Source organism: Crotalus tigris, unplaced genomic scaffold (genome assembly GCF_016545835.1).
Source record: "Crotalus tigris isolate CLP2741 ecotype Arizona unplaced genomic scaffold, ASM1654583v1 scf7180000017739.2905288, whole genome shotgun sequence".
Classification (NCBI taxonomy): domain Eukaryota; kingdom Metazoa; phylum Chordata; class Lepidosauria; order Squamata; family Viperidae; genus Crotalus; species Crotalus tigris.
The window spans coordinates 854,524-881,666 of record NW_024096605.1 but is presented as its reverse complement, the minus strand read 5'-3'; the positions used below and the strand labels follow the sequence as shown (position 1 = coordinate 881,666).

The window sequence follows — 27,143 nt, the reverse complement described above, 5'->3', positions numbered from 1 at the left end:
TAAATTACTTTTTTTTATTTTTTAACATAAATCCTGACTACATTTTTCTAAAGGAAGTCCCCTAAACAATCCGTATATTGTTGGAACAAGTACTCCACAGCTAACAGCCTAAACATTTCAAACTTTACAAATATATATAATCGTATAATATTATTTTAGAACTGTACCTTGTATTCCATTCAATTTTCTTCTTTTGGTCAAGATTGTTAAAACCAGATGTTAGACGTGAAGATAGCCAAGAACTTAGCACATGAAAGCCAAGTTGAAATATAGCAAAACTGCTGACAGCTATGCCCACATTGAGTTTATTAAAGATAGTCATCTTTCTTCTGCCTGTTAAAAACACAATTTCCAACAGAATTCCTCAATTCAGGCATGTGCCAAATAATGCTACTACTTTAAAATCAACAATAATTTACATTAAGACTTCAATTCTTGACAATGGGCACAGGAGAAGTGTATTTGCTGCTGGCACAGTCTGCCTAGAATATGATAAATTGTGGTAGGGTTATATCTGGCTGCACCCATTGTTGCATGTATTCTGTAGATTGCAAAATAAATACTTTACATATTCCAACCCCTTTATAAAAAAATAGTCTAAATTTACAGTATCAGAAGAAAATTAATGAAATGTCCACTAAATCTAAGCCACGACAGACATGATGCAATATGACAATGATTCCACCATACCTGCATACAAACTGTAACTCTGTATCAGTGGTGTCAAATTGCCAGCCCATGGGCTGGACGCATCATCTGGAACTGAGCCCACCCCATTGCATGATGTCACGTGACATTGCGAGTTTGACATGTCTGCTCTATATGAAATGATGGTATACGAAAAGGAAACCAATCATTATAAATACATGCCAGTTGCCAAACACCCAAATTTTAGACACGTGACCATGGGAATGCTATGATGGTCATAAGTGCAAGGACCAGTCAGTCGTAAATCATTTTTTTCAGTGCTATTGTAACTTTGAGTGGTCACTAAACAAATGGTTATAATCAAGGACTACCTGTATACTCTTTGTAAGGACTAGAGTCAGGGGTAGGCAACCTTGGCTCTTTTATGACTCGTGGACTTCAACTCCCAGAATTCCTGAGCTAGCATGCTGGCTCAGGAATTCTGGGAGTTGAAGTCCACAAGTCATAAAAGAGCCAAGGTTGCCTACCTTGGACTAGACCCTCACTTATCATTGCAAGATGTAATGCAAATAATTAATAGAAATGAGATGCTGTAATTTCCTGTTCTGGATGATGAGTTAATGAAACTGTCACAGAACTATGAACAGTCATTAGGAGAGATAAATGAATTAACAAAAAAAAGACTGAATGCATGCTTTTAGATACGTGGTATCTATCTCATTAATCAATAATAATCATCTAGTCCACCTAGTTGGTTATGCTTTAATCACTACCTGTATGTTTCCCACGGCCTAGAACAGTGACTGGTATTAAATAAAACTGTGATTCTTAAAAAGGACGCAACTGAAATATTTAAAATTACTCCTTCCAAATGTTTTACTCAGTATCTTTATGCCAAGACTTTATGGACCCATTAACCATGAAGTTTTGTTTGAAATATTAACAAGATATCAGTAGATGAGAGAATATGCTCTAACAGTTCATAATACCCCCCCCCCCGATTTCACTGGTTTGTGAATTCAACATCACTGATATCATACAGTAAAAAGGAAAGAAAATAACAAGGTTTGTAGAACTTTTCTGGTGGAAAAATACTTGTAGACATATTAGAAGAAATGCGAATTGAGTTTTATAATACGTGTCACCTGCTTCATGATTAATATTGCATTCTAACACACATACAGTATACTTTGCACACAGAAAAGGAGAGCAATATTGTGTAACCTCTAACACCCATGTGAATTAAGCTATTTTGTACATTCCAGTTTCCAGCTTCCAGGATTGGATGAAATAGCACCCAAAAAAATTAGACCCTCCCAACAGCAAAATTAGACCCTCCCAATATTATATATATAATATTTTATTAATTTTCCAATTTTACATTTAAGTATTTAAAAAGCAACGTGGTGCCTGGGTTAATCAATAGTTCGATAACAAAATCTTTAGTACAAATCTCAAGTTACAACATCAAGTATTTCCTCTCTTTTTCCCTTAACATTTACTGTCTCGTATTTAAGCTAATACAATTCTTATTATATCAGCTCAGTAAAAACATCATTACTACATTTATCAATAAATTTTAGCTTAAATGTATCTTAATTATTTGTTACATTCAATCTTCATAAACAATTCATAGCCTGTTATTATTTTTTCCCCAATTTTTAGTTTCCCATCAATATTCCAATTTAACCTTTGATATTTAAAATTTTCAGGTTTTAGGTAACCAAGATTTCCCTTATCTCAATTCATAACAGAATCTAATATCCAAAATACACATTTTATCTATTTGAATATAATCTTGTTCTATTTCCTAAAAGTTATCTATTTCCCATCATATTAAATCAACTACTTAATACAATATCCCCTTTAATAAATCAAAACCATTGTATACATTACCTGGGTTAATCAATAAATCAAACATATTCATAATAATTATTTTTTTCTTTCAGGTCTAATTTTTAAATATTAAACAGATAAAATCCTTATTTTCAACTAATTTCCAAATATTTTAAATCTAATTATCAGAATTCCCCTTATCTCAACTTCTCCCTTTAACCCGCTAATTAATAATATGAAATCCTGTCTAATAAATCAAAACTCCAATTTTCTTCAGCCTTATTCTGGCTTTCTTCCTTTGCCAACTAGGCTTCCATATCAGTACTTTTAGATCATCAAATAAATCTCCTTCTATTATTATATATGTTATTTGAAATAAAAGAGACCATTTAATTGCCATTGTTGGGAAGGACTAGCCCATTTGTATTCATAAAGTTGTCTCCCTATTATTCCAATTCCCCATGATTGCCCTGATATGTTTATCTTCCATTCAATCTGTTCTTCTTCTTTCTTAAATTTCTTCTGATTTATATAGAAAGTCTTTTCCATTTTCAGTGTTGTCATTCCCTTTTCTGGATTTTCCATTAACTGTATTTGTTGGTCAGTTAAGTCCTCTGTCTTAATATTTGATTGTTGCACTTCTTCTGTTATCTTCTGAGTTGTTAGTTCTTTGCTTGTAGTCAAAGTTTGGGTTTGTGTATCTAAGCTGGTGTCTTGATCTTTTATGTTAGGTCTTATTTTATCACATGCTGAAAGAATGGTTTCATGTATTGCTTTCAACATGGAAAGGATCTTTTCCTGGTCTTCATCCATCTCTTTCACGTGTTTATAAATAGTCTTTATAGTAGAAGTCGTTTGTCAAGCAAGATTTTATAGTCCAAGATATTTCATCATCTCATATAGTAACCAATATTCCTCAAATAAAGCGATAGAAAGGCAATTCCCCACATATAACTCTGAAAGTCAGTAATGGTTTACATTCACATTTCAAGTAGGCCATTTATGCTGCCCAGCCGTTCTTTTACAGCTGAGTTTCTCACAGGTGGTGCCAAGGTCAAAAGAGTCTTATTTAAGGTCTGGGCTTCAAGCCAAGTCTCTGTTAGGAAATAACAAGTTGTAATACCAAACTTCGCCACAAGTTGTCACCAATGCCATTTAAGGTTTTTTAAGTCCAAAATTTTTATAATCCTTTTTCCAATTTTATTTTTTTATACAGATAAAAGCAAAAGTCTCCAATAAAAATAGGAAAAATTTTGGTCCCCAAGTTTCAGGAACATATAAATCCAATTAGATTAAAGTTGTTCTTTTAATGCTTTAATTCCCTTGGATAGTCAGTTGCCACTATTCTTACAAGTTGGGATAGAAATTCCCTTTCCTCTCTCCTCACAGGGGGAAAGACATTTCAGGCAGCTTTTACAGGAAAAGTATCGCGTTGCTTTCGAAGTGCTTGGTGATAAGTTTGACTTCGACTGTCTGCAGCCTAGTGACGGGCCATATTACTATGGCCGGTCTTTCCTCCACTGGTTTGGAGGGCTGCCCCGGACTGAGCGGAAGGGCTGCTGCCCTCCCGTGATCAAGCGGGAGTCCCCTCCTTGCTCATCGCCCCTAGAGGGTGACTTTCTATCCTTTCCAGGGACCCCCAGCGAATCGAAACCGAACTCGGAAGACGGAGCTCGCCTTCCAGTGGCCACGGCGGCTGCAATGGCAAATCGGAAGACCGCATGAAGGTCTTTCTGATAGTATTCTCAACATACGAATGTTGCAACCAGGTATAAAAGATATACAGTACAGGCCAATGCTGAGAAATTTAATTTTCTTGCATCTTTAACATATGAATAATATATATTAATATATCTTTAATATATTATAGTATAGTATATATCCTTAATATACATATTCTTAACATACTATCTCATCCCAATGGGATTAACCCACCCCACTTGTGCCAGCACATCTGGCCTAATGTGTACTCCGTCAAGAATTCCAGCTACCGGAGTCCAGGAGAAAAGCCTTTTCTGGTGCAGCTCCCATCCTCTGGACCATTATACCCCTTGAAGTGAGGTTTGCCCCAATCCTTTTGCCCTTCCATAAGAGCCTCAAGACTTAGCTCCAGTTAGGCTGGAGGCCAGATGGCATTGTGTCCTGGAGGCGCTTACTGGATTAAATACAAATCCATTGTATGCCCACCCCATCTTAGCTACTCTTCATTAATTTTAATGTTATATGTATTGTTCTGCTATTTTTAATTTTTATCAGCTTGTAAGCCACCCAAAGTTGTGTGACTGCATATACATGTAATAAATAAATAAATATTTATGAACAATCCAATCATGGGTAAAGATATCATGACTAAAGATGGTATGGGAAAGACTGTTATTGCTGCATTTTTCCTATAGGAAGGCATCAGAAAAGTAATTAGAATGTCTGGTGCCTATGTCACATTTATTCAGATTTAAAATTAATTATTTAATTATGTCTATTGGATATTTATGACTGTATTAGGAAGAAATTGGTGGGCTCGCTAATGTTAGAAATTTGTATTTAAAATGTAATATTGGTTTTCTGTTGATCCTATTGAGGCATGACTAAATTTATTTATCATTTTGAAAAGTTCATTATTTAAAATACTTATTCGGAAACTAATAGATCAATACACTTTTTTATTGTTACTATATATACACACCATTGTCTGTCAATTATAAAATCTTCTGAAGAAGTTTTTTTTTTCTCTGAATAAGTTTTTTATTTAAAAATACTTAAAAGGGAACATCTAGAGAAGACACATGAAACGACAACATCTCCAAAGGAATAAAATTCCGTTGTCAATAAAATTCATGAGGAAAGAAAAAAAACAACACAATACCCTTTCCGGATATCCTCATCAGCAGAGGAAATGGTGGCAAATTAGAAACACAAGTCTATCAAAAATCACTCACCTTAACCAAGTTATTATTACTGGAATATAGATCAAAATGTCTGAGTAAATATAGAATTCTTCACCTGCTACCTAATGCTTAGTCACCTTGCTCCTTCCTTCTTTCTATAGTGCTTACATCTTGTGTTGAGTCCGTCGCGGAAGGCAAGACACGAGAAGCAGTTGTAGTTCTCAGTTTTCTTTATTCTGTGTTCAGCTCACAAGTAGATGGCTTCAGCAGCTCCCAAAACCTCCCAGCTTCTTATATAGGCATTTCCCGGGTCAATGCGATACTTTTCCCGCGCCCGCACCCGCGCATGCGCACGGCGCTGGCGACAGCCTGTCTGGTCCCGGGCAGCTTTGCACCTGCCCGGGACTGCCTGCAAACGCCCCGAGCCGTTTGCAAGGCTCGGGACATAACACCCCTTTCCCCCGGGCTAAAACTACTACCAACATATAATCATTTATTTTATGCAGTGTTCTGCTTCTCAGTGCTCCTATCGTTACCTGGCTTTTGTTTAGCCAGCAATGTTATGTAATCTTCTAAGTATTTAGGAGATTTCCTTGCTCTCTGTGACCTTCTCAGCTCTGGGTTTCTGACAGGTGTTCCTTGACTGAGGGGTGACAAGAGCCTGTTCCCCTTATCATGCCTTGGTGCCTTCCAAGGACTTTGCCCTGATGCCTGGCCTGCTTGCTCGCCCACCGGGCTTGTCAGGCCAGGGCTTCTGTCACTTTGTGACCTGGTTGACCTGCCTAGCTGTAGGCCCTCGGGCCCCTTGAAGTGATAGCCACTGCTGGGCGTCTCTATAGAACCTCCTAGGTCCGTCCAAGACCTGTCAGGAGGCTGTCCAATCCCTAAGCCCCGTTCTGTGTCCGGGCTCGTGTGGGTCTCTGTACCTTCCCAAAACTCAGTTACTCCCTGATTTGGGCTAGAGGTGTTGCGGTCGGGACTTGGTTCCTCGACCACCTCCCTGTAAGTTTGACCCCCTGTAGGATTAGGGGTAAGGTCAGGCCAACTCTGGGGATTGTGTGCCAGCTCTCTTGCGGGGAATGATTTGTTGGGATGCTCCCGGGTATCCTCCGTGACTGGAGTGCTGTGTGATGTGTGTGGAAAGTGAGTATGCCCCCGGGGTGACTCCCTGGCTGGAGTAGGCGTGAGTGCCTGTTGTGTGGGTAAGCTCCATGAATTCCTTTTCGGAGCACTTGCGGAAGCTTGAAATGGGCCGTCAGTGGCTCCATCAGTGGAGATGGGCAGCAACTCGTGCCCTTCCTTTTGCTCCAAAGGGTCCCCCTCCCCCCTGGAAAAGACCCAGGAGTCTCATCTGAAAGGTCCCGCCTAGGGCGGAGTTGGTCGATGTGCCGACGCAGGACACGCCGTTGTCCAGGGCTACCTCGTAGGAGAGAGGACCTGTGACCCTGGAAATAGAAGCGGGGACCCATGTATGACCAGGCCCGTAATTGCGAGTCCAAACCGGGGCACCCACAAGTAGTTGTCTAGGTGCCCTAGGATGTGAGGTAGATGAAGGCAGTCTGTCCGGATGCAACCGGTCAAGCTTCGTAGTAAGTTTGCGCCCCCAGCGAAGTTCAGCTGGGCTTCTCCCTGTAGAAGTGGACGGTGTGGTGCGGTAAGAAAGGAGAAAGTCAGCCAACCTGTGATGCCAGTCCTCATAGGTGAGTCTTTTCAAGGCGTCCTTTGTGATGCGGACCATGCGTTCAGCCATACCGTTGGTGGACGGGTGGAAGGGTGCAGACGTGGCATGACGAATCATGTTAGCCTGTAAGAAAGCTTGGAATTCGGAGGAAGTAAATTGAGGGCCGTTGTCAGAGACGATGACGTCTGGGAGCCCGTGTGCAGCAAAAATCCCCCTCAGTACCTGAATAGTCTTTGCAGTGGTGGTGGATGAGACAGGTACAACCTCAAGCCATTTTGAATGACTGTCAACGAGGACCAAGAAGAACTGGCCCTGAAAGGGCCCAGCGTAGTCAATGTGCACCCTAGACCATGGGGACTGTGTATCCTCCCATCTATGCACAGGAGCTTGGGGCATCTCTGGGCGAGAGCGCTGGCACAGGTGGCATGCATGCACCTTAGCCTCAATGTCCTTATCTAAACCAGGCCACCACAAGTGGCTGCGCGCAAGGGCCTTCATGCGAACAATGCCAGGATGACCCTCGTGGAGGGACTCTAAGATCCTAGTCCTCATTGAGGTGGGAATGACAACTCTGTTTCCCCAAAGCAGACAACCCTGAGAAGTGGACAACTCGTTCCTTTTGGACCAGAAACTCTGAAACTCAGGACTAGGGCAGTGCTCAGGCCATCCAGACAAAACCCAAGAAAGGACACGTGAAAGTATGTGATCTGTGCCTGTTTCAGCGGCGACATCCCTGGCATTCAGAGGGGACTCGGGCAAGGCCTGGATGGATAGAATGTTGACAGCTGGCGCAGGGTCAGTTTCTACTACTGGCAGGGGCAATCTACTGAGGCCATCAGCATGGCCCATTTCTTTCCCAGGCTTGTGAAGTAGGGAAAAATCATATGCAGACAGAAAAATAGACCACCTAAGCATTCTAGGGGACATGATTTGTGGAGTTTGTTTACGTGTGGTAAACAGTCCCAACAGAGGCTTATGGTCAGTGAAGACCGTGAAATGCCTGCCATACAGAAAATCATGGAATTTTTTAATTCCAGCAACAACAGCCAGAGCCTCCCTGTCTATCTGAGCGTAGTTGCGCTCAGCAGAAGACAGTGTTCTGGAGTAATATGCAACAGGAACCTGAGTTCCATCAGACCTGAGGTGGCTCAGGACAGCTCCTACCCCGTAAGGGGAAGCATCACAAGCGATGCACACAGGAAGGGACTCATTGAAGTGTGCAAGTACACTGTTAGAAGTGAGTAAGGCCTTGACCTCATTGAAACTAGCCTCATGTGTTTGTGACCATTGCCACACTGCTTGTTTGTCTAATAGCCTGTGAAGAGGCTCAGCTACACTAGCTTTATGTGGAAGAAAGGAATTGTAGAAATTCAGGAGGCCCAGAAAGGCCTGAAGTTCGGCCTTAGACTTTGGCCTAGGTGCTTCTAAAATGGCAATTAGTTTGGATTCAGCAGGGTGAATCCCAGCAGCATCAATTTTGAATCCCAGAAATTCAGTAGAAGGCACCCCAATTTTGCATTTGTCTTCTTTTGAGCTTGAGGCCTGTTTTCCTGAATCTTAACAGAACAGCCCTTAGCCTTTCAGCTAGAATGTGTGTGGAGTCTCCTGCAATTAAGACATCATCAAAGTAGGGGCAAACCCCCGGTATGCCCCGTAGTGTGTTTTCCATTACGCTTTGGAAAATCCCAGGAGCGACATTCACTCCAAACTGTAGCCTTTTTACCTTAAAGGCTCCCCTGTGGGTCACAATAGTCTGAGCTATAGCAGCAGCATCATCAACAGGCAGCTGTTGATACGCTTGAGCTAGGTCAAGCTTTGCAAAAACGCGCCCCCCCTTGAGGGAGGCCAGAATATGACTGACCACAGGAACAGGATAGGCATGTTGCTGCAATGCCTTATTAAGAGTGCATTTGTAGTCAGCACAAATGCGAATGTCCCCATTTGCCTTTAGAGGCGTGACAATGGGGGTCTCCCAAGGACTGGAATCAACAGGTTCTAGAATTCCCTGTTGGATCAGTTTGTCTAACTCAGTGTCAATTTTACTCTTTAAAGCAAAAGGGACCCTTCTTGCTTTAATTCTAATGGGAGTGACAGTGGGGTCTAGCTTTAAGGACACAGGGGGTCCTTTGAATGTGCCCAGCTGGGGGCTGAAAACATCTGCAAATTCTTTGCAGACTTCCTGTAGGTCGAGTGTTTGTAAGCTGATGAGTCCTGTGACGTGTATCCCCAGGGCCTCAAACCAATCGAGTCCTATGAGACTCGTTCGTTCACCCCCTACTACTAATAAGTCTAGTAGACCTTCAAAATTCTTGTATTGCACGTTAAGGGTGGCCTCCCCCTTAACACACACTCTTGAATTTTGAAAATCTGTTAACACAATGTCAGAAGGCCTTAACTTGGACTGAGTTCCACTACCGGAACAAATCTTCCTAAATGTATGCAAGGAGATGATTGAAAGGGCAGACCCTGTGTCTAGTTCCATAGTTAATGGCACCCCTTATAGCTTCACCTTGAGTGACAGCTTTTTCTTGATGGGCTTGTGTGTGCCTGTCCTGAAGATGCTTCTTCGCGAAGCGCAAAAACCTACCCTATTCTGGCTGGGGACCCTGGTACCTTTCAGGCGCAGTTCTTCCTGAGGTTGTACCTTTCGTCGGCCCAGACACACAGCTGCAATATGTCCTTGTTTCCCGCACGCCCGGCAGATAGCGGAGCGGAACTTGCAGTCGGTTCTCCTGTGGCGACCTCCACAGCCGATGCACTTGAGTGGGGCTGAAGAGCTTCCCTTCTGATTTCCTTCCTTCGTGGGGTGGAGACGGTCGACTTCCTCGTCTGGATCCTCCTCGGAGTTTCCTTGGACGTCTTCCTGGTGCACGGATGCAACATCTGGACTGTTCCTGATCGGCCGCATGTTTTTGATGGCGCCGCCTGCTGCTTCTTCTGCGGTGACCTCTCTTAAGGCATCTTGGAAGGACAGTTCTTCTTTGGCGAAAAGCCTCTGTTGTAGATCTCGATGCCTTAAGCCGCACACGAATCGGTCCCTCAGTCGTTCTTCGAGGTCCTTGAACTCGCAGTGCTTGGCGGCCTTCCTCAATGCGGCGATGTATTCTTTGGCCGACTCTCCGGATCGTTGATCCCTCTGCTCGAAGGTGTGGCGCCATGCGATGACGGACATCTTGGGCTGGAAGTGCTCCTTCAATAGCTTCTTTAGATCTGCGTAGCTGACAGACTCTAATGGGACAGGTGCTGCAAGGTTCTCTGCGATTTCGAAGGCGTCTTGACCGCAAACACAAAGCAGGGTGGCAGCCTTCAAGCTCTCTTCCCTCACTTGGTTTGCCTTGAAGTAGTTCTCCACCCTGGCTACGTAGGACTCCCACCGCTCTGGATGTGAGACGTCGAACTCCGAAAGCCTTCCAACCTTTGCCATCTTCAGGAGATGGGTCTATCAGCCAGCCTACCCCCGAATGCGCACTGGATTGGCGAGTAGCTGCCGAGTCAACGCCGTTCCGCCGCTCAGGACTCACTTGGGTAAGCTTACACTTCTTCCTTTCCAGGTGATGTAAGGCATCCCACCTTCATCGCCAGTGTTGAGTCCGTCGCGGAAGGCAAGACGAGAAGCAGTTGTAGTTCTCAGTTTTCTTTATTCTGTGTTCAGCTCACAAGTAGATGGCTTCAGCAGCTCACAAAACCTCCCAGCTTCTTATATAGGCATTTCCCGGGTCAATGCGATACTTTTCCCGCGCCAGCACCCGCGCATGCGCACGGCGCTGGCGACAGCCTGTCTGGTCCCGGGCAGCTTTGCACCTGCCCGGGACTGCCTGCAAACGCCCCGAGCCGTTTGCAAGGCTCGGGACATAACATCTTGGGTTAGGATAAATTATATAAAAAAAACTTTCTTAGGTGACTTCATGTCTCAATTCTGGCACAACTGTAAAAAGTAATCTAGAAACAGTCCTCCGTTAATAAATTGCTCCAATGAAATGAATAAAAGTACCACCATTAGCTTCATTTCCAGATGAGCAAGGTCTGAACGAAATGTTCCTAAATAAAAAGGGTTCTAAATTCATCTTGATGGAGCTGTATGAAAAAGTCATCAGTATTTCTTGTTCTCTTACCGAAATGTTAAAATATTATTTCATAGGAAACATATTTAACATATTCAAAACTTTAATCAGATTCATCAACACTTCCAAGTCAACCTCCCCTTGTGTGAAACAAAAGCTGAATCTGATTAACTGTATTAATTAGCTAAATGTAGTAACAAACTTATCAAAATTGCAGTATATGCTAATTCTGCATGAGCCATTTAATCTCATATGGCTTGGATCAGCAGGATCTGTGAGCCCAGAAGACTGTGTTCTAAGTTGTATTGATTTGAGCAAAGTGCTGCTAGTAAGATTCCTTAGGCCTGTTTTCCTCCAAGAATAAAAAGTGCATTCTAGGATACCATGTAGAGGGATAGAATGAAGATCACGTGAAGTATTAATGCCACTGTACAATGCCTTCGTAAGGCCACACTTGGAATACTGCATCCAGTTTTGGTCACCACGATGTAAAAAAGATTTTGAGACTCTAGAAAGAGTACAGAGAAGAGCAACAAAGATGATTAGGGGACTGGAGGCTAAAACATATAAGGAACGGTTGCTGGAATTGGGTATGTCTAGTTTAACGAAGAGAAGGACAAGGGGGGACATGATAGCAGTATTCCAATATCTCAGGGGCTGCCATAAAGAAGAGGGAATAAGCTATTTTCCAAAGCACCTGAAGGCAGGACAAGAAGCAACGGTGGAAACTAATCAAGGAGAGAAGCAAACTAGAACTACAGAGAAACTTCTGACAGTGAGAACAATTAATCAGTGGAACAGCCTGCCTCCAGAAGCAGTAAATGCTCCAACACTGGAAGTTTTTAAGAAGAGACTGGACAGCCATTTGTCCGAAATGGTGTAGGGTTTCCTGCCTGAGCAGGGGGTTGGACTAGATGACCTCCAAGGTCCCTTCCAACTTTACTATTATTATTATTATTATTACTACTACTACTTACTACTACTACTACTACTACTACTATTATTATTATTTATAGGTCATCACCAGCCTCTTGAATCAAAAACTGTTAGCCAAAGCAGTTCACGGAACAAAAGTGTAAGGTGCACTGGTCTGGATGTGCACATAACTGCCTGCACCACAACATTTTGCACCACCTGAAACTTCCAGATGCTCTTCAAAGGCAGCCCCATACGGAGCGCATTATGGTAATCCATGCAGAAGATGACTGTGTCAGTGACTGAGTGTGAGCCTTCTGATCCAGGAATGGGAGTAACTAGTGCACAACCTGGAATTGTGCTCTTTTAATCACAACATCCACTTATTTTATTTTATTTTATTTATTTATTTATTTATTTAAGGTGTTAGTTAGTCAAATAGGTATTTTCTCATGAAAAACAACTCTGGGCAGCGTACAACAAATATAAAACAATAAGTATATATTAAAATATATATATAAATCCACATTTAAAGATAAATATAAAAATAAATAATCAAACCCTAGGGCAGGGGTAGGCAGCCTTGGCTCTTTTATGACTCATGGACTTCAACTCCCAGAATCCTGAGCTGGTTGGCTCAGGAATTCTGGGAGTTGAAGTCCACGAGTCATAAAAGAGCCAAGATTGCCTACCCCTGCCCTAGGCAAAGGGAGGATAAGAATGTGGCCATGTCAGCAATGGAGTCATTGAAGCATGTTTCTGGTTCCCTAGCAGCCACATGCCTGATAACATAACCAAGTATTGAGGGACTTCCAAAATGTTAAAAGGGTTGGAGCTGATCTTATCTTAGAAAACAAATGCTCAATAGGGCAGATACAATAGCAGAAAAGGCACATCTCCTGGGATCTACCAAATGTAGTTTCCTAAGTGAGGGCACCCACAGCATGCCTTTTCTGCCAGACCTAATGGGACAGGCCAATAAAGCCAGGGACAGGCAGGGTCCCTCAGGTAACCCAGTCCCATACTATGAAGTGTTTTAGAGATTAAAACTGACATCTTAAATTGGCTCTACAAGCAAACTTGCAATCCATGCAGCTTGTGGAGCAGAGGTGTAACATGCACTGTTCTACAAATGCACATAACTGCCCATTCCATACCAGTTGAATACTCTACAAGGGGAATCCCACGTAGAGCACATTGCAGTACTCCAAACTGGAGATGACTAGACCAAGGCTTTTCAACCAGTGGTACAGGTACCACCTGTGGTACATTGGCACCTGGCAGGTGGTACACAACCATCCTAGAAAAGTGGTAGTAGGGGAGGGGAATGAGCTGAACCGATGGCAGCACCACACAAGTCTGACTGAGAGATGGCTGGAGCTGCAGGGCTGTCAGGGCTCAGCGGAAGCACCAGGATCAGCACTTCTTCAGGACTGTCAGGGCTCAGCGGAAATGCCAGGATCAGCACCAGGATCCAGCTGGAGCTCAGCCCTGATCCTGGCCCTTCAGCTGAGCCCAGAAGAAGCGCCAATCACCTGGAATGTTGCAGCATCTCCAGGGTCCTGTGATTTACATTCAAATGCTTGGCAACTGATTCATATTTATGACGGTCACAGTGTCCCAGGGACATGTGAAGTGACCAAAACCTGCTGCAACCATCAGCAAATGGGGGGAATAAAAACCAAACACTCCCCATCCCGCCCCCGCTGCCAATCCTCAACAGAAATGCTCAGAACAATGAAAACCTTGGACGGGAGAAAGAGAGCGGCTGGGTGGGCAGGCAGGTGTCTTGCTCGGCTGTGGCTTGGGAGACACTTTTTTCAGTGCCATTGTAACTTTGAACAGTCACTAAGCGAACTGTTGTAAGTCAAGGACTACCTGGACTTCATCACCTTTTTCCTTTTTTTTTGGTCATCAAGTTTTTGGCACCTTGCTAGGTGACTGGTGGTACTCGGATATTGCCATATCCTAAAAGTGGTACAATGTGTGAAAAGGTTGAAAAGTCCTGGACTAGACAACAGTAAGAAGGCCCTGCCAATCTAGGAAAGGACATGACTAGCATACAAGATGAAGCTGTATGAAGGATATCCTAGCCACAATTGCCACCTGCTCATTGAACAGGAGTCAAAACTCTAAGACCGCCAGATAACACAATGAGTCTGACTGGGGCAGACAGACTATTCAGTACCAAAGATGGCAGTTCTGGGACAGTGAGCCTCATCAGCATTCAGATAAAGCCTGTAGTTCCCTATCCAGACTCCCACAGCCTCCAAACACTCATTCGCAGCATTGCTTAATTCGCCAGCGCTAGAGATATATAACTGAACATCAGCATATTGATTATTCCCCACTCTATGGTAATGATTGAGCTCACCCAATGAGCTGTCAAAGAGGAGTGGAAGCACTATGGCACCCCACATAGGAGGGGCTGAAGGTAGGACTTCTCCTCTCTAATCATTACGAGCCTGGAATCAACCCTGAAAGAAGGAGACAAACCAGCAGAACATGTGCCACCCTCCCCTATTCCTTTGAGCTGACCCAGAAGGATACCGTGGTGGATGGTATTGAAAGCTGCCAAGAGTTCAAGTAGGGCCCAGATGGAGGCAGTATCTCCATTCCACTCCCCCCAGAGATTGTCTTGGCTAATAGATAAAAATTGTCCCGCACAGCTGGGTTTAGCAATGGCTTCTTGAGCTAACAAAAATCTCTTTAAGGGTGGAGGAACCACTATCACTCCCTCAAAGAATTTACCACACCCAAACTGCAACTGTATGTTGTTCCCCAGGAAGTCTTCACCAGTAAAAAGGGGAATAGCTCTAATAAGCAGACGACCAAACTTACAGCCATGATAATCCTATCCCCTTCCTCAGGTCCAAAGATTCAAGTTCATCTCAGATACAATAGCTGGACTATATCCCAGGCACCTTCACAGGACCTATGCCAATACCAATGTCTAACTGAGAAAGAATCTGGGCAAAATCTTCTGTGAGACCCTATAGGTACACCCCACTCTGCCCAAAAGGGCTCTGGTCACCTTAAACAGGACTGCTGGGCAGCTATTCATGAACACAATAAGGGCAGAGAAGTATTGATGCTTCACTGTGTTTACCATCACAAGGTAGGCCTTAATAGCGGCTCTAACTATGTTTCATTGAGTTCATTCTTCACTGACCTCCAGCATTGCTCCAAGCGACTCTTAACCAGGTTCATCTCCCTCAATTCTTCTATAAACAATGGAAATGAATATTATCTGCAAGAAAAGACAGCTGCATGGGTGCAATCTTATCCAAGATTTCTACCACCCTCTTATTTGGGGGATGACCAAGGCTTTGGTCAGACTGTGCAGCAAGCCAACAGGAACAACCTCTAGTTTTGTTTGAAACCTCTCCAGATCCATACCAGTGGTGAACCAATCAAGTAGGTCCTGCCTTCCTGTATGGCAGTGGTTCTCAACCTTTTTAATGCCGCGACCCCCAACCAATCGTAAGTTGAGGACTAAACAACAGGTCGTAAGTCGAGGACTAAACCGGTTGTAAGTCGAGGACTATCCAACCAGTCATAAGTCAAGGACTTTCCCTGCCCGGGAGCGCCGCGCATGCGTGGTGCCGCTTCCTGCGCCGGCCGAGGCATAGCTGGCAAGCGGCAGAGACGGCGCAGGCCGACTACCGGCTGGGCCACCGGCTGGGCCACCAGCTGGCCCAGCCCAAGGGAGGTAAGGCACCTGCCGGGTCCCACGCGCGCCAGCAACCCTCCCTGCGCCCGCTGGCCTCCCGCCTCCCACTTCCCACCCCTGGCCCTCTTTTACTTACATTTTTAGTAGTTGCTCAGCAGGGAGGGGTGGAAACTTCCAGACAGCTCGCCTTCACTGCAGACAACTTGCAGCACTGTTTGCAGAATGGGACTTTTGGCGGGCTCAGCAGGGCAGAGACAGCCTGGACAATTCCTGTTGGCTTTTGAAAGCCAATAGAATTAGACTCTATTCAAGAGAGTCTATTCTATTGGCTTTCAAAAGCCAATAGAATAAAAGGGAGTAGCACAGCTAAGGAAAAGGGAGAAAAAATGGCAGACTACATTGTTTGGTGACCCCCGTGAAATGGTCGTTCGACCCCAAATGGGGTCCTGACCCACAGGTTGAGAACCGCTGCTGTAGGGGGAGTATGCCAAAAATCCGCTAGTTTTCAGAGGGACCACAGGAAGCTCCTCCAATTCCAGATCATATTGCTACTATTCCAAGAAAACCAGATCAGATGTGCAATCACTCTACTAGATGACCTGATATAAACCCATGGCTCTCATCGAAGCCATGAACTCCTGAGCAGTCTCAAACCCTTCTCTCAGAGAAGGCAGTCTGAAGTCTCCCAGGACTAGACTAGAACATTCCACTGCCATTCCAGTAATGGTGTCAAGGAGCTGAACCAGGAATGTAACTATGCAAGGGGGAGGGTCGGTATAGTAGCAACAACTTCGATGCAAGTTAATGAAAAAGGTCTCACATACAGCAACCTGTGGAGCAGCAAGACCTGAAACTCTTAGGGACTCCCAAATGACAGTCACCATTCCCCCACCCCTGTCCAAGGTTCTCAATTGATGCCATGCCTGAAACCTGACAAGGTACATTTCTGAAAGGGGCAACCCCTCTCTTTATAGAGCCAGTCAGGTCTTGCCAATACATGTGAGGTCAGCCCTTTTATCTGTGATCAAGTCGCAGATGAGGATCGTGCTATTGAAGACTGATCTGGTATTAAGCACAGAAGTTGAAAGCCTGGGCTTCTGAAGGTCTTAGGACTGGGGCATGAGAGAGAGAAAGCCCAGTGGCCTGGAACGTGGCATCAAATTAAGCATATTGCCTTTTCCTCACTTCATATAGATACCAACTGAACCATTAACTGAATCAACTTAATAGTAGAGATAAGAGAGCATCTCCCACCAAACTCGAGACAGCATTTAGTTAATAGGCCTCAGGGAAAGGGCCATGTGACAATCACAGCTCTGCCACTCAGTAAAAGAAAGCTTACATGCTGGTGTGGTTGCCTCCGTTCTCACCTGCATTACTTCACTCTGCCAATACTGGCTCTAACTTTGCTGACATGGATTGAATACAATTACCTCAAGTCCCTAAAAATATCCCATAAAGAGTAAGTTGCTGTTAAAGAAAATATGTTCATAATTTCTCAGTGATGTCACAATTATTTTATATTCTTTAAAACACAAAATACATAGGTTCCAATCTTATGCAGGCTCAACCTCATCAGAGGCCCCTTTGCACTTTGCAAGGTTTAATCCCGAGTAAACACAAATGGAATTGTACCAACAAAGATACAAATTGCTTGTACTGCTGCTCTCTCTGGTCTGTGATATGTTGTAATAAAGTCTCAGAAATAGATGTTTTCGGTCCTCTTGACTCAAACAAAATGTAAAGTTAGGAAAACGTAGCTTCAAAAACACATATCAAAACGGAATGCAAACCAACCATAAAGGCTCAGTTACATCAATAATCAAGTATTTCCCAACTCTGAATTTGAAAATAATCCAACCCCATCACACAGAAAAATGATTAGGTTATGAACAAAAGTATAGCCATGGTATATTAATTAGGAATTAGTCCATTGATTGTTCCTGAGTAATGTTCTAGGAAACATTTTCCATACTGTAAACAACTACATTGGCAATTATATCTTTTACACCTTCCTAGGTAAGGAATATATCAATACGTGAATTATCAATATATGAGTTATAAAATATTCAGATCAAGTATTAAATGAATGCAGAACTTTCCTGACATGATAGGAACTGCAGCAAAGCAGGAATACTATTCAAAGTAGCTCATCTAGATGTAATGTTAACATTCTTCAATTGAGACCCTGTCTTGCCCTTTTTTTTTTAATTAAACTCAGCTGTATTCCTATTTCTTCTGTTCATTCATTCATCAGCTCTTTGGAAGATGCAGCATTTCACAGCCCCAGCCACCAGAAAATAAGTACCTCCCCTCCCCATTTTCAGTGACTAAAACAAGGCACGCCATTCCTGATAGGATAAATCTCAGGGGAATGAAAAGCACAAACCCTTTGGCATTAAGGTAGGTGGGAAAAGATAAAAAGGCCAAGAACTGGCATGCAATGCCTACCACTGGAACTCTAATCCCATTCAGAAGCCAAACTCCTATTTGCACACCTTTGTCCTTTATCCAAGTTAACCGTTAATGAAACGTTATTCCTTTTGCTCCCCCCAGGTGCATTGCTTCGAGGGGTCGTGGAGGGGAGGGGAGAGAGATAGGCTGGGCAGCCGGCAGTTTTTGTCTTTTCATTCCTTCCTTCTACCCACTCCCGGGTTGAGAATCGAGGCGCCTTTCTTCCCTTCAGATCTCACCTCCACGGGAACTCCGTCCAGCTCCTGACTCTATTTCACCCCCTTCCCCGCCTTGGGTCTGCCCGGTGTCCTCTGGCCCAACCTGGCTGAGCTCAGTCGAGCCCCTGAAGGGAGCGGGGCATCCCCTGAGCCTCCGCCAACGGGGCCTACGAGTTTTCCTTCTCCGCTTACCGCTCTCCCCAACCCGGTTCCCCTTCACCCCCCACCCCCTTCGCCTGAAGGATTGGCCGATACCTTCTCGCTCACCTGCGGGCTCAGCGCGATCGGCCGGCTTCCCCGCCCATCCTTGCCGGCGAGCTCCCGCAGCCGGGAGAATCCCGACGCCAGCCCGGCCGCCCACGCGTGGACTTCGCTTCTATGGCGAGGCGGCTGTTACGGCGGCTCCTGCAGCGGCAGCAGAAGCCCGCGTTCACTGCGGGATCGCGTTTCGCCTGCCCAGCCTTAAAGGAGCCGAGGCGCTGCTGGCCGCCGTTTGGCTTCCCGGAGGCGGCGGGCAGGCCGATCGCTGCGGTGACCCCCTCCGGCAGCCGGGCCATATCTTCGCCCAAAGGCCAATCCCTGCCGCCTGGTCGGCCCCTGAACCGGGGAGAGGTACCGCGGAGTCGCGGCGGAAGAAGTAGGCGGCAGCCGCTCTCCTTGCAAAGGCGTGAAAGGGTGCCTTCGTGGACACCTGCCAGAGCGAGGGGATGCCTTTCCTTCGGCAGGTCCCTCATGGGAAGAGGAGGCTGGAGATTTTACACAGGCCTTACAAATGCTTGTTGTTTTGTTCTGTTTTGTGGTGTTTTTTTCTTCTCTTTCTGTTTCCTATCTTTAGGTTGGATTCAGGCGGATTCTGTGCAAAGTTAGGCAAAGCTTGTATTTTTTTTTATTTAACCTTCCTTTTTTATTTAGCCCTATTTACATGGCTCCCCCTTTATTAAAGTGCTCTGGGCAGCGGGCATCCCTTTATTCACTCTTGTAGGGCTTTTTAAAGATTTTTTTAAATTATTTTTTGCATGATTTGGGGTTATTTATGGGTTATTTTGTTGTATGCATTTATATTCTTTCAACTTTGTACAGTCCGTAGGATGGGCAGCTGTATAAATGTGCCAGATAAATAAATTAATCACAATCTGTATCATTACAAAATGGCACAAAAAAGAAACAGCAATAACCAACAATAATTGTCAGGACTGGAAAACAAATCGACCTGCCACTTTTATCTAAGCACTCTGGCCTTAGTGCTTGTGGGAATAGATCCTATTGTAATTATATTTTCCTCCCATCTTCCCTCCAAGAAGCTCAAGACACATTATATGATTATTCCCCAATGTCAGTTTATTTTCATTGTCTGGGACAGGCTAGAATGAGAGTGTGACTTGTTTTCTTCATGTTAAGCCATGAACTGGTTTACAAGCCACAGTAGTTAAGCCCAAATCAAGCAGAGCACAATAGGCCTGAGCAGTTGGTGGATTTATAAATTGCAGTAGCAGCATTATTATCTATAAGAAATGAAGAACTAAGCCCCCAAATGTTTCTTTGCACTAATAGTAGATCCAAAATCTGAAAAGTTTCAATATCCCAGCTCAAAAGAGGATTTGTACAACATACTATTTGGAGCACCTTTCATTTTACCCATGATTTATTGAATAAGCCTTAATAGCCGAGTTCACACAATACCCTAAGACCTGTATTGATACTTGACTTTGGATAGATAATAAAAATATACACTTGCTGCCATATTTGCCTCCTGCACTTCAAATCTCAATCATAGAGAGGTTTTTCTAAGGCTTAGTTTGTTGCCCAGCAGTCATTCTAGCAAATAATCTGCTTTATCTTCGAAGAGCCACAGATCATATTTAGAAAATTATTTGAGTTGATTGGTTTAGGATCTTGTACAAACTTGCTGTGTACCAAAACAAACTTACCAATTTTATGACTTATATATATATGTGTACAGCTGAAGGACAGGTCTGCATATGGTTCCCAAGCCTTTCAGTGAAAAAGTTGTCACTAAATTATGTTAAAGTAGTGATGAGAGTTGGACACCCCCTCCCCAGCCCAACTAAGAAATAACCTAGGAACACCCCAACTAAACTGGGTCAACAGCAGCCTGAGGCTAAATGGCAAACACTTGACACACACAATGAGGAACCAGTTAGCAACAATCAGGACACAACAATAAAGTAATTAACACCTTTCAGGCAGGATTAGCAAGGAAATTTAACCAACAATAGTCACTGACCAACAAATCAGAAAAGGCAGATTCAAACTCACCAATCAAAATTGACAAAATTGGAAACCACAAAAAGGTATAAAACCTCTGTTTAAAAGATCATTCTGTCTAGCTAGCCGGGGACTCAAGCTGAATTGTCACTCAACGCTGATCCTCGAAATTAAACCTCTTTCTGGTAGCTGGCTTCACGATCTATTTCTTCTGCGCCGCACCGTCAAGGGGAATCCCGGCTGGAAGGACCGAACGGGGGAGTTCCTCCCAACAGTAGCAATTCATAGAAATTATTAAATGATTGCCTTGAAAATAATCATATCAACTGTATTTAATTCATTATTAAGTTTAAATGAAATTATTGTTTTCCTTCCTGTATCACCTACCCATAACTTCCAGGATATCCTTCAAATATGAGATGGATCCATCTGGAAAAAATCATAAATTGCTGACTCAGCTCGGTATAATGAATGGGATCAATGACTGCTAACCTAGTGTCTTAATTTCTGAGTTTAAAACAGTAGAAAAAGTTGTCTGTCAAACTTAATGGAAAATTAATGGATTATGGATCTTTCCAAAACAAGGATTACAAAAAAAAATCAGCAAATGTTCTTTCTCATCTTAACTTTTTCTGATAAAAGAAGCAACAGTCATGGTGAAAATATATCATAAGAATGCAACCATCTTTACAAGTTTGGGGATGAGGCAGGATAATTCCATAATATCATCTAAAAGCAGCTTTGTGAATATGTATTTAGGTGGTCAAAGTATAGCAACAAAGATCAGCTCCACCACTAATAGAATAGAATATCTTTATTGTCATTGTGTAACTCACAACAAAATTAAGTGGTGTCCACAGTTCACATTACACACAAGCAAAAATCACAAATAAGGACATACATTATATACACACATCCTTCACATTCACATGTATCCAAAGTGTTATGTGTGTATAAGAGAGAGAAATTAATTTGCATGCCAATGAAATGTAAAGCTCCCACAATTAATTAGATGCTAGATTTTGATTGGTAGGTATCTGTGGAATTACATTTAATGTTGGGAGTCACTAAGGTGAATTTAATTATGTAATAGTCAAACTGGATCTAGTATAGCATGTTTTCACAGTGGGCCACTGAATCTCTATGGAAAACCTAGGATGTGATTACAAGAGGACATTTTTTTTCAACTGGGGTGAAAACACACATTAATTTTAATCTCATTATTAACATCTTATCTTCATGTTCAATTTGGTGTGGAAACAAATTAATCTTGGTCTCTTTACTAATAAATCATCCTTGTGTTTCCTAACAGTGGCATGAAAGTTCCCCATTAGGCCTTTTTAAAAGATACATCCTCATGACATTGTGTTTCTTTGATCCCTATCCTACCACAAAGGCAGCCTTCTACTGTTCCAATTCAAAGTATTAGTAATGTTTTCCTTTCTCCCTACACAGTATTGGCCATGGATCTAGGATGTTTCAACAATGATGTAGTTGATAATTAGCTCAAGGACTGGAAACTGCCCAGTTCTGTTGCTCCTTTCAGACTGCTTATGAGTGCACTCTCTGAAACCTATTCTCTGGCCTTATTTCTAGGACTATTCTATTTTTGTCTGAAGTAAAGAACAGTTATTTCAACCAGGTTCTCCCCCAGTACTCATCAGGTCTCCTACTGCATGGAGCTGCTCATGGGATTGGAGATCTGTGTAGAAGAGTAGGTAGAGCCAGGGGCAGTCAAGAGAGTAATAAGCCTAGAATCATTAGGTTCCCACAATGGTCTAAGTCCAACCCCTTCTGAATTCCATTGACTCTTATCTAGTACCAATTTAGTGATGAATGTTAGTTGACTAGATTCTTGTCAATAAATCATCTTAACTGGAACTTAATGTGTGATCTCAATTCTTAATGTCTGACAGCTGGGAGATAAAGGCCCATCTCCAATCACCAGATATCCCGGCTACTGAGCTCAAAGGGGTGGCAGCAGAAGCAGAAGGGAGAATCAACTTTTTCCCACCAGAGCACAAATATTGGAGACCTGCCTTATCACACAGCCAATTCAACAGCATCATGCCCTTTGGGGGCTATATTTTAATACAACTTTACTGCTCTAAAACAGCAGGAGAAAGCACTAACAAGATAACGTGGAAAGAAACTCTTCATTTCACTTGCACCTGACTCTTGATGTCAGCTTTTTTTTTTAGAATTACTTTTAAACATGAGTTTAGCACTTTTATGAAAAAGCACCAAATCTGTGTTTACAAATAGCCTGAAAAGCCAAAGTTCCTTTATTTTTTTAAAGCTTTTAAAATGTACTACAGCCATGTAGTACAATTAATACTTCTGCCCTTTTTAATTCTTTTCAGAATTTTTTTCCTCATTTTCTTCTACGAAAATACATGCTTAAACAGCTTCATGTTCTATTCAATTTTCTGGCATTACAGTTTTGTTTATACAGTATTTATCTGAGCAGTTGGAGTCTGATTGCATTTTGGCTAACTTAGGAATTGATATCTTAATGTGCTACACACACACAATATTGTAGGGTACCAAAATAAATTTTCTCTACTGTTTTAGTCAAAGGCAGATCAATTCCCATTTATACTCAGAAAGTGCACAGTCCTCAAATCATATTGGATTAAAAAAAAAGGCATGGTAGAGTTATAAATATCAGGAAGTATTTTATACACTTGCTTATGAGTGAATTCTAATGTGAAGGTTGTTTAGATAGCATGATAAATAAGGTAGTGGTTTGTTATTACATGCATATTTATTTTACTGAATTAAAGTGTTGATTATTATTACTGAATCTTACTCCAGCTGCCTTGAAAATATTAAATTTCAGCAGTGATGGCAAAGTAGCATTAAAAAAAAAGCTAAAGGAGTCTCTGGGGGTTTTACTTTGCTAGTTGTTGCAGACTGTAGGGGGCGATGCTCATATCTATTTCAAGGCCATTAAGCCAGTGCTGTTCAAAGACATTTCCGCGGTCATGTGACCAACATGACATCACGGAGCACTACCTTCCCACCGTAGTGGTACCTATTTATCTACTTGCATTTGCATGCTTTCAAACTGCTAGATAGGCAGGAGCTGGGGTGGGGACAGGGAGCTCACCCCTTCACTAGAGCTTGGGTCTCAAACCTGGGCTGCTGGCTTTCCAGCCGACAAGCCCAGCATCATAACTGCTGAGCCACAGTATCATCTCTGGCAAAGTAGCATAAGTTCTATAATTATAATCAGTACATATCCTGTCAGGTTTCATCCAACAGATAGAACTTGAACCACTTAGACAAGCTTACAAGATATCTAAGAGATTATAATAAACAATATTTATTGAAAAAAGTTAAGAAGCCATAGCCAAAATGATTTCAGTAAATGCTGTAATTCAAGAAAAGCCCTCTGTATAGAAATGATGTTCAAATCCTCTTGAAATTTTTTCTTCCCCATGCTGGGTAAAATGGCATTCTCTTTTGCTTCTTTCCTTCTCTTTTTGCTATGGCCAAATTTGTTTTTACCTTATTTTTTCACTCACTATGTGAAAACTACAGTAACGTGTACACATAACATATGCCGGATCATCTTCCTGACAGGTGTGTGTATATGGTTGGTTGCTCAGAATCACTTAAAAGTCCACATACGGGAGGGAAATCCTGTGAATTTTACATTACAAATGCTGGGAAAGAGGAAGAAATACAAGCTAGTCCCTATTAGAGTCTCATATTTTCCAACATCAATGACATCTTTTCATCAGGAACAGGATATTCTCCAACCTGGGAACATATCAATGGGAGATCTGAGCCACATTAACAAGGATTTCTGATTTCCAATTGTGTAACATTAACAGAAACAGAATTATTATTTTTTCCTGAATTATATTGTTGACATGAAGAACTGTAATGGCTCACAGTGTATAAGGACTGAATGGCCCTCCACCTCTGGAACTAAAAGCATTTTTCTGTCATCCAAATTGTTTAATTAAAACAATTAATTGCCTCTGATTTCAGCTGGTAATTCTAGGATTCTACAAATAGGGAAGCTTTCAGAAGCTTTTATACTATTATTATAATGAGCAGAATTTGTGCTGGATATCTTTGATGGGAAAAAACAGAGGGACACAAATATTGCACAAATATTACGACATGAAAGAATCTGATCAACCACCCATCTTCTAAAGGGAGTTCCTCTCAGTCCTTCAAGGTCCAGGCAACACTTCATGCTTTTATAGAACTGAGAAGATTAAGATTTGTCTTTTTATTAGTGTATTGGGCCATGATGGTAACTCTTCCTCTCCAGTTCAGAGAATGCAAATTTGTTATTCAATTAAATTTTTGGGTCTGGATTTCTTTGCTTGTGCCTTTAAGTCAGTTTTGATTCCTGGCAACTACCTGGACTAGCTCCCTGCAGTTTTCTTGGCAACATATTTGAAAGTGATTTATGTATGAGTACAATTTTTTAATTTAGTTTTATATTATATTTTTAATCCAATTGTTTTTGGTTTTTACAGCTGTATGCCACCCCGAGTCTTAAATTATGAGTTGGGTGGCCTTATACATTTCTTGAATGAATGAATGAATAAACAAATAAATAAATACTCTATTTTTATTTTTACAACTGCAGTACTAGAACTGAGTAGAATTCCACTTTGGGCACAAGCTTTACTGGATCATTTTAACTCCAATGTTAGTATCCTGGGTTTTCCCTTCCTTGTTTCTCATACTTAACAGCTACATCTTTCTATCAGTGCTTAAAGGCTTCAGTTTCTTCCTGAGTTCCTTCACCTTATAATTGCATTGAATCTATATAAATAAAAATGTAAATGTTCGTTTGTTCAAAATCTTAAATCTCCGAACGTTCGTCACCGATTGCTTTGAAATTTTGTCACAACGTTGCATTCGAATACGTGCGTGTTTTTATATACCTATATTATATAGATGTCACACCTGTGACAGGTAAAAACATGCTTTTTTTGAAAAACAGCACCATTTCTTTTCCATTTAATCAGACTGAGCCACAGCAACACGTGGCCGGGAACAGTTAGTGTATTAATATGAGAATAATCACCTGTTCAGATTGCTCTTGGCTGAGTTCTCCAGACCATCCACAAGGATCACAGTTCATATGCTTAGTAAGATTATTTATTACCACAATATTCCGAAAACATCAGGGACACACTGCCTCAGCTTCAGGGTAGAAGCAAAATAAGGCACTAAGAAAAATAAGGCAGTGATTCCATCTAACCTCCCAGGAAGGGAGAAAAAGAGAAATATCAAGATCTTAAAAAGTTTTGTTCCAAATGTAAACCAAGGTGTCAAATTGCTTCATTCCCATTCCCCTGCTTGAATCCCTGCATTGCATTTCTCTAAAACCATTTGATTAGATAACATCATGAACTACACTATAAATTTGTCATTTGCCTAACTTTATTTTAGGAAGTTTCAGACGCCATGGTGGCGCAGTGGTTAGAATGCAGTATTGCAGACTAATTCTGCTGACTGCCAGGGGTTCGATTCTGAACGGCTCAAGGTTGATTCAGACTTTTATTCCTCCGAGGTCAGTAAAATGTGGACCCAGATTGTTGGGGGCAATATGCTGATTCTTTACACCTCTTAGAGTGAGCTGTAGAGCACTGTGAAGCGGTATATAAGTTTAAGTGCTATGCTAAGTGCTAGCGCTATTTAGGATAATTTACAACCTATCATCCAAATACCTGATTCTTTCTACCATATATGTAACTAATAATGGGTTCTAGTTATTAAACTGCAAACTGAAAAGGAAATGTTTAATTAAACAAAAAAAAATCAAATCTATTCTGCAACCCATTTTTGGAAATATTTGAGGGGATGCTTATCTTCTTTTGCTTCTTTGAGTTGACATGCTCCAGGTCCTATCAATTACGTAATACTACTTTATGGAACCTCAGAAGCAGGTTTTTCTTGTCATGGCACCTACACTCTGTAACACTCTTCTGCCCAAGATTTGTATGATCCCTATCCTGGTCTTGTTTAAGCAAGCTCTTAAAACTTGGCCCTGAGTTAGAATGCATGGTAAACTCTTTGTGGGATGTTTGGATTTAATTGATTATTGTTTTTCCCCAGACTTTCTTTGCAAATTATATAGTCTGATTTTATTGTTTTTACAACAGTATCCTGTAAGCCTCCCAGAATCATACAAGTTGAGAGAGCCTATAAATCTATAAAAGAAAATAATGCTTCAGGTATGCCCTGAAACCCTGAATTTCTGAACAGAAAACAGAAACTAAGCAGGCCAGCTCTGTAGAAATGCAGATTTGATAATCCCATTCAGAAAGACTGAGGCCCCTTTCATGATCAAATACTACTGGGCAGAAGCCCATTCAAGACAAAATATTTTGAAATCCCTTGCAGCAAAACTGATAGCTAACAATAGCAGAATGATAGAATTAGAATCAGCAACCTCTCATTCAAAAATCCAACACAGAACATAGCCATCAGCCACAGCCCCAGAGAAGCTGGACATGACCTTTAGGACATAATAGGATTAACCCACCACCATTAGAATACCAGAAGAGC

The 27,143-nt window shown here is 42.2% G+C and overlaps 1 protein-coding gene across 2 annotated transcripts in view; it reads right to left on the bottom strand.

Moving 5' to 3' along the window:
* Window positions 1–19,350, bottom strand: part of LOC120306480 (TLC domain-containing protein 4-B-like) — a 36,047-nt gene extending 16,697 nt beyond the window's left edge. Inside the window, exons 1-2 of one of the 2 annotated variants that reach the window (XM_039339782.1) lie at window positions 18,627–19,350; window positions 168–333 (exon numbers count right to left, since the gene is read on the bottom strand). In XM_039339782.1, coding sequence (XP_039195716.1) covers window positions 168–322 — 155 coding nt within the window. In that variant the 5' untranslated portion in view covers window positions 323–333; window positions 18,627–19,350. The remainder of the gene's footprint in view (window positions 1–167; window positions 334–18,626) is intronic. The other variant, XM_039339781.1, reaches the window with a different exon arrangement.
* Window positions 19,351–27,143: the final 7,793 nt, after the last annotated feature.